We start from the raw sequence: 13,492 nt of genomic DNA, 5'->3' as shown, positions 1-13,492 counted from the left end.
ACTTTCTTCCAAATGGTGACCTAGCTGGCCTACTAAGGCAGCTAGAAAGGAAACTTTCAGCAGAAAAAGAGAGATAACACTCAGCGGGTCCCTGATATATATATTTAGATAGTGAAGTGGAAGAAAGGGAAGAGGGGGAGTTCCTCTCGGACTAGGAAGAGGAAACGATAGAAATCCCAGAATAGTCCATAAGGTTCTTTAAATTTGAGGACTACCACTATCTTTTATCTAAGACCATGACAGCCTTAGGGCTACAGGAGAATCCCCCAGGAGAGGAACCAGGTCCTTCTGCAGCAAAACCCAAGGGCAGGTCCAAAAGGCACCAAGAATTCTTCCCTAGGTCTAGTGTAGCAGAGAAGGTATTCCCCTTCCCTAAATTATTTGAGAAGCAGTTAAAGGCAGAATGGACAAAACCTGTGGCCAACAGGCAGTTTCCAAGTGTCATCGAGAAACTATATGCTTTACCATCTTTCACTAACCAGTTTTTTCAGATCCCACTAGTGGATGCTCCTGTAGCAGCACTACAGTCATCTGGACTTCTCTCAGAAGATGGCAAAGGAACATTTCGAGATAGCATGGACAAAAGGGCCTACTTCGCCATAAGAAAAGCCTGTGAAGCCACTACAATGGCCATTAAAGCTTCCACCGCAGCCTCTGTAGTCTCAAGAGCAGCAAATGTCTAGACCAGAAAACTTCTCTGACTCATCCCGGCCAGCAGCTGGTGACTGGCAGAGGAAACCAACAGAGTTCTCAAAGCCACTTCACTCACAGCATGCGCAACTTTAGACTCTTTAATCTTCTCATCCAGGGATATGGCATCTGCGACAGCTGCCAGAAGAACCTTATGGCTCCAGGCCTAACAGGCCGAATCCATTCGAAGTCAATCATTATGGCCTACTCATATCAAGGCAACATTAAGACAAAATTCTTGTTGAAACCAAAGACAAGAAGGTGATACCCAGAACACTAACTTGCACTGACAAGAGACCTTTTGGGTATTATTCCTTTTGATCCCAATGTGTCCTTCCAAGATCCAACAAGGATAACAGAAGACCAAATTGGGGATATTCTAGGCAATCTTTCAAAAGAGGTTTATTCAGCAGTCGCTTCAACAAACAATTCACAGGTAGACCTGACAGACCGGCACACAACAACAAGCAAGCCAAAGCATGACTACAAAACTCTTGGGGGGGGGGCCGAGGTGTCTTCTACATTTTCAAGACATGTGGATCAACTCCTGGGCAGACAGCTGGCCCCTGGAGGTAGTCACCAGAGGATGCTCTATAGAGTTCATCAGAACCCCACTGGAATGTTTTCTTCCGTCTCCTTTACACACAGGGACCCCGAAAAACTTCAAAGAACTCAGACTGCTATTCAGCCTCTTCTCAACATTCAAGCCATAGAATTGTTCCCTCTTACAGAAAGGGGACAAGGAGTCTACTCCATATTTTTCACAGTGCCAAGAACAACAGAGATTAGAGGGCAATCGTAGACTTGAAATATCTTAACACATTCATCAAACTGTGGGATTTCAGAATGGAGATCCATCACAGAATCATTGCAGCCAGAAGAGCACCTTGCTTTGACAGATCTAATGGAAGTGTATCTCCACATTTCGATCTTTTCTTGCCACAGAAGGTTCCTTCAGTTCTGCGTCGGAGAGTCCCATGTACAATTCAGGGCTCTTCTGTTCAGCCTCTCTACAGCACCGAGAGTCTTCACAAAGATCTTGATCAACTCAGTTGTAAAGTTAAGGGAGCAAGGGATTCACATCCACCCCTACTGGATGACTCGTTGATCAGGTCAAGCTCCGCGACCAAGTCACGCCCCGCGACCAAACACCAAGACACAGAAATAACTATTCGATGTCTACAGGCTTACGGATTCCTGATCAATCTACAGAAAATCTCTCTACAACCCACACAGAGACTAGAAGAGCTGGGTGTCATATTGGACACAACACGCAATTGCCTTTTTCTAACCAAAACAATGGCAAAGAAAATGAAAGCTATCATCAAGAGGCGGTCTTCATCACTGATGACACTCACAAAGCTGATGGGCCTACTGATCTCAAGCATCAATGTCATCCAGTGGGGTCTACTACACATAAGACCCTTACAACAACTTCTGAGACCTCTCCAACTACAGATCATGAACAAAGAGGATATTTCCATTCAGGTCCCACTGTTAGTGAAAACCAGTCTGACCTGATGGGTCTTCTACAAGGGAAGAAATACTGTGTTACAGAGGTTAAACAAATCTTTACAGATGCCAGCCTGTTTGGATGGGGAGCAATGCTGGAAGACTGTCCAATACAGGGTCAATGGTTCAAAAGTGAGACGAGACTCCCCATCAGCCTCCTAGAGCTTCAGGCGATTTACCTAGCCTTACTCCACGTCAATCCACGACTGGTTTGTCAACACATTCTAATCCGAACAGACAATGTGTGTGCCAAAGCTTACCTCGCAAGCAAGGAGGATCAAGATCCTCAGCACTCCACAAGGAGGCACTCAAGATTCTGGGCAAAGAAGAACCTGGCATCGATCATGTCAGAACACATAAAGGGACTGATGAACATCCAGGTGGATTGGCTGAGCAGACAGACCATTCAGGAGGGGGAAGGTCTCTGAAAAAAGATCTGTTCCAGCTAATCACATTCCATTTTGGCCTTTCACTGGTGGATCTTTGCCTCACCAAACAACCATCAAGTGAACAGGTACTTCACCAGGTATTTCCATCCTAAGGCCAAAGCACATGATGCTTGACGTCCCAGTGGCCAAGCGGTCTTCTGTTTGCCTATCCATCTGTTCTATTTCTTCCCAAATTGATCCGGAAGATCAAGGAACAGAAGGCAGAAATTATCATAGTAGCACCATATTGGCCTCAGCATCCATGGTTCTAGGCCCTTCAGGAACTGGCGACCCAACCACCGCTAACACTTCCAGTAACACTGGACATGCTTCAACGAGGCCCAGGTTGCCCTGACCCGGATAGCCCAGGGAATCCCGATCTCATCAGATCTCAAAAGCTAAGTAGGGCTGACCCTGGCAAGTACATGGAAGGGCGACCTCTAAGGAATACCAAGGAGTTACTGAGGGAGTTCAATCCAGAACAGTCACCAAAGCCTTCCACTTTGGCCCCATTTCACTCCTGCGTACAAGACCAGCCCATGACATCCTGATCACTCTCCTTGATGTAAGGTACAGAAAGCAAATCTTGTCTGAAGCCAGAAAGAGAGGCTACCTATCCTACCAATGCTCCAAGATAGAAGTGTACCCTGATTTGCCGAGGGAAGCTATGCTGAAAAGGAAAGAAATGAAACAGATCACAAGCAGCTTGCTGGAAGCGGACATACGATACACTTGGATAACATCATTAGTTTTGCAAGTGACCCATTGAGGAAAACAACACAAGATTTCTACTCCAGAAGACGGCTTCAAGTTGCTAATATCGTTAAGTTTAGAAATCTCAATGGACTACTCCAGGCAAACTAATAAACGCCGCCATTCTTCTTCAGCGTCTCCACCACCAGAATCACAAGCAGCAGGAACCTCTTCATCGGAAGGATAAGTAGATGCACTTGAAGGGAGATAGGACTTTAACAGGGTTGCTCTAGTCTTATTAAAATGTTAACGAGTACTAGTTGAGGGCCACTTTGATTAGGCTTAACAACTCCAGTTCCAAACGACTCGCTCAGACGTCAGTGATTATTAGAATGTTATGTGTTGCTAAACTATAATTGTTCATCTATACAATATCTTAAGTTTTTCACTTAACAGGTTATAAAAGAGGAGATTGAGTCAAATTTAATCTACGAAGGAAAGAGCACCTACAGTTAATATTCCGAACAAATCTAAACACAGGTATAATCCAGAATGTGTCTGTCTAAGAAATAGCACCAGTTTTCTATATTGTTGTAAAGTGAGTTATAATACCAAATGAAACTGAAAATGAAAGGGAGAATCAGAAATGATGTTAGAAGTTAGAAGTTGAAAGTTACATTTTATTGTTTATTCTACAAACGTATCTTGATACTTAAATATTGAATTAAACGTGTGCTTCTTAATCTATGTTCAGTGGAAGCAATCCACTTCATTAGAGACTGGATTATCCATGTATAATGCTGTATGTCGATAGTGTTGTTTGTTTTTACACTTTAATAAAACTTTAAATAATAATTAAAAAAAAGAAAAGAATCCACTAATAAAATCTGCAATACATCTTGGAAGGCGTTCTTCAGGTAAAGCAGAAGAAAAGGTGTCGACTCTTTGAAACCAAAGATAAAATCCATTCTGTCCTTTTTGCAAGATGGTCACACCAGTGGATCAAAGCCTTCCACACTAGGACATCAGGTCCACAGCCCTGACAACAGTACTGCCACATTTCCAGGGATTCATCTTATCCAGACACCTGCACGTATGTCGCTTCCTCAAGGGCTCTTCCTTAAAAGATCCTCCACAACTACATGGATTTCCAACATGGAAATTACACACTGTACTATCAGCTCTTACTAGACACCCCTTCGAGCCTATTAAAGAAATTCTTCTTAAATGGCTGAGGATGAAAACCCTATTTCTTATAGCAGTCACATCAGCAAGGAGAGTATCTGAACTAGGCATGCTGGTGGTCAACCCTGAGCTGTGTATTTTCCATAAGGACAAAGTAGTCATGAAAACAGACCTTACTTTTAAACCGAAGGTGAATTCATCCACAGATCTCAGGAAATCTGTCTTCCGTTGTTTTGCCTGAATCCCACTTGTCCTAAGGAAAGGCTGTAGCATACACTCAAAACCTTCATTTGCAGAACAGAAGATATTAGGAAATCTGAGTCCTTGCTCATTTCAATCTCCCTGCCAAATAAAGGACCGAAGATGTCAAAATCGGCCATCAGCAGTACTCTAAATGTGTACATTATTGAAGCTTACAAAGCTGAAAAAATAGCCATACTGGGATTACTGCTCATTCAGTTTGAAGTGCTGCAACCAACGCAGCCTTTACCAGACACACTACTGTTGAAGAAGTCTACCAAGCAGCCACCTGGTTCACAGTATCCACCTTTGTAAGGCATTACAAGATGAACATCTACAACTCAGCTGATGCAGCATTTGGCAGAAGAATATTACAATATATTGATGCTACAAGCAGAAGATGATGACCCACCCAGAAAATGAGAACACTGCTTTGGGAGGCCCCACCAAGATGTTCTCTACCTCAGAGGGAGGACCACCTGATACTTACCATGAAGGGTCCTTCTCCTCTGAGGAAAGGAGGACATCTTACCCCTCCTGAAGTCATTGTCATTCATCTCTCTTCTGTCCAGCAGGACCACTGCCTGTCCTGTTGTTCCTTACCTTTTTCTTTTTTTCCCTCCTTGTTATGCTTTAATTGTGTTGATTCTTTCATAGTTTAGGAGGTTTATTAACTGCTTTCGGAGTTGCTAGAACTGAGGAGATGGGTGACTTCCACCAAAGATACGGGAAGTGGAAAAGACTTTGTTCCTGCCTTCCTGAATGGAGGGTGGGAATCACCCACCAAGATATCCTCCTTTCCTCAGAGGAGAATGACCCTTCACGGTAAGTATCAAGTGGTTCATTTAGGAGGCTGTAACAACAATTGAGGCAACCTTGGCTAGAGCTAGTGCAAATTTGTTGTTGATTCTGTCGTCTTGAGTTTCTGGATAGGAGGGAGGGATCCTGGATGCTTGTGTTGTCACTGTGCCATCACTGTTGTTTTGTCTTTATATTTTTGTCCAGGTAGAGAGAGGAACATGGTCTACAAAAGTTTATTTTGTTCTTTGCTTTGCAGGTTCCCAGGGAAGTGACTTTATCACTGCTTTGAAGCCAACACCAGCCAGATATCCTTTCAGAATCTTTTGTCATTTCTTTTGTTTCTCTGGTCCCCCACATTTTTATTTTTATTTTTTTGCTGGGAAAAAAAGTAATAGATTTGAAAGTGCCCCTGAGAGGTGCCCCATAGCAAGGAATAGCCATTTTTTTATAGCCACTTAGGCAGAGAAAGTCAATAACTGTCCTTGCAGGAACCACAGAAGACCCCTGCCTTGGGTCATGAATTTCCCCCCCACAGTTTCGTTTCCATGGGTAAAAACCTCAACCTGCCTAAGGCTTATGACTGATACAAAGAATTGCCCTGCATGGAAACCTGCACTAGGCCATCTTGCTGAGCATCCTCAGATTTATCTAGTCCCAAAAGCGAGTCTAACGGAAGATAGTCTTCACCCCTGCCATCCCGCATCTTTTAAATGGAGATCCCAGAGATTAAACCCTGGTTTATCATATGTGTAGAACATGGCTTATTCCAGTGAACTGAGCATATCAGTTTCTGCAGTACGGAAGACATGCGCCCCCTTACCCAGATTATACGGAGGTATGGGCTCAGTTGTCACCAATATGCGGACGACACCCAGCTCTATCTACTGATGGCCACCCGGACTCTGCCCCAGGAAATCTGGACAGGGCACTACAAGCCGTGGTTGGTTGGTTACAACAGAGCAGACTGAAATTGAATCCATCGAAGACAGAGGTCCTGTACCTGGGTCACGGGGGACTGGGATTGGGCTTCCAGCCATTGACGGGACCTTATTGGTGCCAGTGCCGAAGGTGAAGAGCCTGGGAGTATTCCTGGATGCCTCGCTAACTGTGGAGGCCCAGGTTGCTGCTACTGCCAGGTCTGCCTTCTTCCATCTGAGACAGATCAGGCAGTTAGCCCCATTTCTCACTCCCTGGAATCTGGCCACAGTGACCCATGCAATGGTCACTTCCAGATTAGATTACTGGAATTCTCTCTACGTGGGGCTGCCCTTGATTCTGCTCCAGAACGCAGGAGCATGGGTACTGATGTCGCTGCCTAGTGCTGCGTGAACTGCACTGGCTGCCTATTGAGTACAGGATCCATTTCAAGGTGTTGGTGCTTACCTTTAAAGCCCTATAAGGCCAGGGGCCCGCATATCTGCAAGACCGCTTCTCCCTCTATGAGCCCCTAAGGGCTTTACAATCTGCCAATCAGCATCTTCTCGTGTCCCTGGCCCCAGGGACGTCCGTCTCACCTCGACTAGGTCCAGGGCCTTTTCAGCCCAGGCCCCTGCCTGGTGGAATGAGCTCCCACACAAGATTAGGGCCCTGCGGGACCTTTTACAGTTCTGCAGGGCCTGCCAGATGGAGCTCTTCCACCAGGCTTTTAACTAGGGCAACGGACGTCCCTCCCTCTTTACTGAGCCTCCCCTCAGTGGGTCAGAACCGCATACCAGGGATGGCATCTGAGAGGTTTTAATGTCAATGACAACGGTACCAGATGAAGGTTATTGTGGTATTTTACTAGTGTTTTAATTGTGTTAATTGTGTATATTGTATTTTTATCCAATCTGATGTAACCCGCCCTGAGCCTGCCATGTGGGGAAGGTGGGATATAGGGGGAGAGCAAGAGAGAGAGAGCAAGGTTTGTTTCTGGGAATACAGGAAAAATGAGTTTCCCCCAATATCACATCTCGGTCCTTCCTTGACTCTCCTCTCACTGTGCTGGAACTGGTGATCTGCTTTTTTTCAGTCTGGTCTATTTTTGGCCTCTCAGGGTTTCACACTTACTTAGTTGCCTCCAACTTGACAACCAATGAAGATGTGAGTATGGATTTTTGCCTCTCCTTCCATAGGTCCAAGCAACCATTTTTAGTGCTTTAAATAAATACTTCATGCAAAAACTACACAGCTGTAGCATTTTGGTAATCGTATTTGATTTCTGGAGTAATGGACATTCTTAGGCTCCCATGTAGGTAACAAAGGAAAGACAAGTTTCCGTAGTGAAATGGATAGTTAGATCTTGGCAGTACCTTCATGAACAAATAAGTATACCTGTAACCAATGCTCCCTCTAAGCGGTGGAGTCTTGTGAGCAAAAATTCTACTCTGTGAGCTGCTGGCATTAAAGGTGTGGGTGAGCGATTTGGCTACTGCATACATTAATCTGCTCTGGAGCTGTCCTCCCTGAGCTAAGACAAAAGTGTGTGAGCCGGAGGCTAAAAAACTGCGAGCTAGCTCACACCAACTCAGCTTAGAGGGAACACTGCCTGTAACCAAAATATTCTTACCTCAAGTTGGTGACTCCCAACCAATAAGTTTTCAGCAGCATTCAGCAGGATGAAACCTGACCAAATAAATCTTAGCTGATTAATTATATAGCTTTTACTTAGTAAATCAGACTGAATGTGTGTATGAATAAATAGTTCAGAAAGAACAGAATCCTTATTTGTGTTTACATATTTACCAGGGTTATGCCATTTCATCTTGTAAGGGAGAGAAGAGGTGGCACCTGTAATTAACAGTTTTTGCACATTAAAAAATACTTCTCCTTTTCAAAAGATTGCTGCCAGGCTGTCTGGGAGCAGTTTTTCCAAGATTTTAAAACAATGTTTTAATTTTAAAGATTTTAAAACAGTTAACATCTGAATGTTACGATTCACCGTGACTTTATAAGAGTAAAACCTCCTTACATGCTTGTGAAGACTTAGTTTTATTTTTATATATTAATTTTAGTGACCTTTCTATTGAAAACACTCAAAACAGTTTAAAATCAAGGGACTAAAACCAATGAACAGTAAAACAATGTATAAAAAGTTTTAAAGAATGTTAAAATAACTACACTAGCTAGTGGATGAACCATTGTCAGTAACCACAGAAGAGTCTTAGAAAAAGGGATTTTTTCATCCGTTGGTACAAGTTGTATGTTGTGGTAACCTTGTGGTTCTTCTGGGCAGTTTCACAATAGAGACGGCTACCACATTCATTTAAGTCACCATATATAGCTAGTAATTCCTTCCAGGTTTTTTCCCCCCTAATATTGAATTATGATGCTTGTCCAAATGAGTGTGTACATCTGTCTCAACAGATAAAGCAGACCAAAATGGAAAAAAACAGCAAGGCACTCATCACTGATTCTTGACTTGGTTACTGGCTTACAATTACATTCAGTTAACGGTTCACAACTATCCATATCTAAAAGTCCTTGTAAGCCAGAGTTATATACATATGTTAGAGATTATTCCAAAAAGTTCATCTAAGCCAGCTCAGCAAAGGATTCTCATTGACTTTTCCCTCCCATGGCATTTTCTAACCAGTTTCTTTCTTGTAGCTCAAAGGGGCATGGTCAAATAAGGGAGGCGCTGAATTTTCCAATCCCTACAGCCATAAAAGCGTCATCACCAACTGCTGTGCAGTGCTCTGCGGCCCATTCTATCCCAGGTAAAGTCATCTGGATGCACTTTACAGCTGGATGTTTGAAGTATAATTTTGAATCATGTTTTTAACTCTCCTGTCAGGGAAAACTACGTCTGTCTTCTGATACAGGACAACTATTGCAGAAGCTGAAAAAATACATTGCTACCAAAATCTGCCTGATTCACAAGGAGAGTGGTGGTGAATCTTGAGGCTGAGATGGATGTTGCCTTTCTTCTGCAACAACCGCCTCCTGCTGTTGCTCTGTGCTTCTGCTGATGCAGAGCAAGCAAGAGGAGCTGCTCTTAGGTAGTAAGCCCACCATGCAGAATGAGGGAGAGCTGTGCACATTCTCCTAAAAGTTGGTGTTGTAGAAAATGTCCTTGTGGCTTAAGACCAGTGCTGGCTTCCTCTTCTCTGCTTGGGAGATGCTGGAAAACATATTGGTAGTTCGGTATCTGGAAAGACGGGGGCAATGGGAAATGAAAGGGAAGAGAGCTAAGCTGTGGGGTGGGGTGGGGTGGGGTGGGGAAGCATAACCAGAAATGAAATCTTGAAAAATTCAGAACTGACATGGGATTGATTGGTGCCTACTGCAAAAAAATCCATATCATTTTTTTACTGATTATTTTATTTTTTTCAAAACGAGTAGTAACAATCTATTGCCAATAACAAAGATACATTAACATAAAAATGTGTCTCATTAAAACTTGAAAACTAAGTCAAAATTATTGTAAAACTTAACATTTCAACAGAAAGATCTTCTATTATACATAAGGTTATTGTTCTACAGATTTAGAGAAGTAAGGATTACGTATACTGTCCTTTTCCCAACAAAATTTCATAGTAATGTTTCACAACGTTAACCATTTATGATATTGTGAACTTGCAGGTGTATATCACTAAATGGCATCTGTCCTTTTTAATAGTGAGCAAAATCTGCAAGGATAAAGAAAAACTGGGCTGCACCCAGCAATGTGCCAACAGAACAAAAAGAAAAAAATGCCAGGTTGACAGATAACTGATTTATCAGACAGAGTCCCTACGTGTTTTACTCTGCAGGCTTCATCGGGGGAATCAGAACATTTGCTTAGACTAGGTGAATGTTCTGATTCCCCCTGATGAGGCCTGCACAGTGAAACACATAGGGACTTTGTATGTACATTAAATCAGTTCTCTATCACTTGGCATTTCCCCCTTTTTGTTCTCTGAGCAAAATCTGCGGCCTGAAACTGCCACTTTACTCTGCATAGTGTAGCAGAGCTGGTCTTGGAAAGCTGTCTGGCTTTGATTGAGCCAGCAGTAGCCTGAAGTGGGGATGCGGTTGTAGACATTGACATGGAGAGTCCTGCAAGTCTGGCTAGCATATGGACCTTGTATATTTTCAGAGCTAAGTTTGAACTACCTGCTGCCTTAAATATAAACTTTTCATACTTCATGTAGTCACAAGAGGGCAGACTTGGACAAAACTAGGGCTAATTTCAAGGTTAGCACTTGGCATTGTATAAGATGACTTCTGGAAGGAATCCCTCCAATTACACATACAGAAAAGTTGCTGGTAGGGGTATCCATCTAATGTTTCTAGGGATGATCTTTAGGCAAGCTTCAGGATACTCGAGAAGGTTACTCAGAAATCTCTTTTAGCTGTAATTTTGTTACCATTGCAGGAGTGCCAAATGTGTGTCTGAATTGGACTTGAGCCCCAGTGTCAAAGAGCGCTTGCCTCTGAGGAGTATAAAGGCCAAGCTACGCTGTAATTCTGTGACTGAATCTGTAATGAAGAATATGCTGCCATTATCTGTTGGGAATTTGGACCATATACAGTTTAGAGTGTGGTTTAGAAGTTGCTGTAGTGAGAACTTCATACCTACTAACAAAAGTGACAACTGAACCATGTTTACCTAGGAACTAGACTATTGTCCCTGTAGTTAAAAGATGGAGAAATTTACCTACTGGTGTTGCCATTGCTGGCTTGCACTGTGACATGCAGTGAGTGGTGGAACCCACTTTATGTTAGAATTCTAGCCATGGAAATTGCCTTGAATACATGAAGCTGCCTTCTGCGAACTCAGACCCTTGTTCTTTCAAGGTCAGTCTTGTCTACTCTGACAGGTAGCAGCTCTCCAAGGTCTCAGGTCAAGGTCTTTCACTTCATTTGCTGCCTGATCTTTCGAAGTGGAGATGTTGGGGGTTGAATTTGGGGCTTCCTGCAAAGCAGAGGCTCTGCCACTGAGCCCGAGCCCCTTGTAAACATTCATACCAGTTTTATTCCATATTAATTATCTTAATGCATGACTGCAAAACAAAGAATGCCCCAGGTGTGTGTTTGTCAACATAATTATGTCAACATAATGCTCCTCATCTGTCACCAGGATGAAAAAGATAGTCTGGTGTTGCTTTAGCTGTTCCTTTGGCTTGTTAATTACCAGTCTAACCCGCCACCTTATTTTCTCTCCCACCTTGCTAGTTTAATAGACAGAAGAGGATTTATCGAGGCAGATGCTGGGACCCCATCCACTCCTAAGAGCGAAATCCCTTCCTTCGGAACAAAATCTGATGCCAGCATGGTATGATCCATCCCTTAGCAGTGATGCCACCTAGTCCTGTGCCTATGCCTACCTCCAGCTGGTGCCTCTCTTCCATTTACCATCTCCTGAGTTCCACGCAAGGCAGCTTTGTGGGGTGGAGCTTCCAGTTGCCCCTTCTCAAACCATATGCCACCATCTCTTGCACTGAGATGGAGAGATTAAAATTTGGGGTTTTTGAAAAGAAATCCAATGGGACTTACCTGGACATTGTGGACTGCTGCAGTTAAGCCTCTAAACAGACATTACTGATCACTTATAGGCAAAGGGGGTTGATGATGCTCAGAGAAGAGAGAGCCATGTGGTGGGTGAAGCCAGCTTCTTGAGAACAGTCCATTCTCTTGAAAGCCTGCTTCAGTAACCTGCTGGGCTATCTGCACAGATTGGTTGAGTGGAACACAGTCACTTGTATATGGAGCTGGTACGGAGGAGTAGAGGAGCAATCGTACCACCTCCTGAACCGCACTTCAGGTTATTTTTTTTATGATTTCTCATCCATGGAGGGTGGATGTTTTAAAGTTAATATGCCTTTCCCTGCAGTCCTGAGTGAGCGCTGCAAAGGTTACTTGGTGCTTGTTTGAGCCATAAAGAAGAGTGGGGCACTGTTTAAGGATGTGGCACTTCCTGCCCTAGCTGCAAATGTGGCTGGCAGTTCTCCTGCCTCTGCTAGTGGAGGGAAGAAAGAGTAGAGGATTTCTAAGAATGATCATGTGAAGAGAAGTGGGTCTGCTGCAGATCATGTTTATGCACTCTGAGAATGGATCCAGACTAGGCCTTGTTTGTTTCACCTGAATCTGGCCTCTGGCAAGAGAGGGAACACAGGCCAGTCAGAGTCCCTGGTTAATAGTTCAAAGAAAATTAAGCAATGCAATTTCCAATTCTTAAATTATGTGAATGGAGATCGGAGATCATTGTACATATGGATAGGAAAGAAACCATCTTTTGTAGGGGAGAACTGTTGACCCAAGGGTTTGTTTGAAGAGGAATCCAAGGAGACTCTGTCCTGATCCAGATAGGCTATCCAAAAAAATGAATTTATTCTCTCTAAGAAGAGAATATATTAAGAAGCCTGTAGCTTGGCTTCTTACTATATTGCCTGAAGAGGCAGGGATTGGGTTTCTTAGTGTTGGAACGCCTCTTGTCATGCCTCACATCCTCTTGTGTGAGCCCTTATGTATATTGGACGGTTGTTAAGAAATACTTGAACTATATCTATTAAAGCTGCTGGGTATTTTTTGCACATATTTTGTAAACTTTTCTAGAATTTGTAAAAATATTTTGCTGTAGATAAACATGTGGTCACAAATTTCTTAGGATAGATTTTTTTAAAAAACAACAACACAGCATTAGAATTTTGAGTATCAAGTTATTGCATGCACAAAGACCAGTAAGCCAGCATTCTCTGGCCTTTGGTATCCCATAAGAAAATATGAGATTCTTCTGGGGAAAGAGGGGGAAAGCTTTTCCTTTGCTGTGTCCCTGTTAGCTAAAAGAAACTATGAGGTTGTAGGCAAACAGAATAGGATCTTGATCTTACTGGGACAGGTCAAACAGACATGCGTATGCCATTCGCTGTCCAGAGAATCAGTAATGTCCGAGTTAGTGGGTCACATAAAAAAGAACAAAACCTTGATGATTTGAGGTCATATTGCAGGGAGCTGCTTTTCCTTCTTAGTCTTTGCCCCTG

The 13,492-nt window shown here is 43.2% G+C and overlaps 1 protein-coding gene across 1 annotated transcript in view; it reads left to right on the top strand.

The window, feature by feature from the left end:
* Positions 1-12,512, top strand: part of ZDHHC18 (zinc finger, DHHC-type containing 18) — a 56,929-nt gene extending 44,417 nt beyond the window's left edge. The window contains exons 5-8 of the mRNA XM_015409446.1: positions 5,806-5,854; positions 7,529-7,631; positions 9,138-9,247; positions 11,688-12,512. Coding sequence (XP_015264932.1) covers positions 5,806-5,854; positions 7,529-7,631; positions 9,138-9,247; positions 11,688-11,793 — 368 coding nt within the window. The 3' untranslated portion in view covers positions 11,794-12,512. The remainder of the gene's footprint in view (positions 1-5,805; positions 5,855-7,528; positions 7,632-9,137; positions 9,248-11,687) is intronic.
* The last annotated feature ends 980 nt before the right edge of the window (positions 12,513-13,492 follow it).

The sequence above is a fragment of the Gekko japonicus genome, unplaced genomic scaffold, assembly GCF_001447785.1.
Source record: "Gekko japonicus isolate JY-2015 unplaced genomic scaffold, Gekko_japonicus_V1.1 scaffold800, whole genome shotgun sequence".
NCBI lineage: Eukaryota > Metazoa > Chordata > Lepidosauria > Squamata > Gekkonidae > Gekko > Gekko japonicus.
Note: the sequence above shows the minus strand (reverse complement) of the source record. Positions and strands in the feature narration are given on the sequence as shown.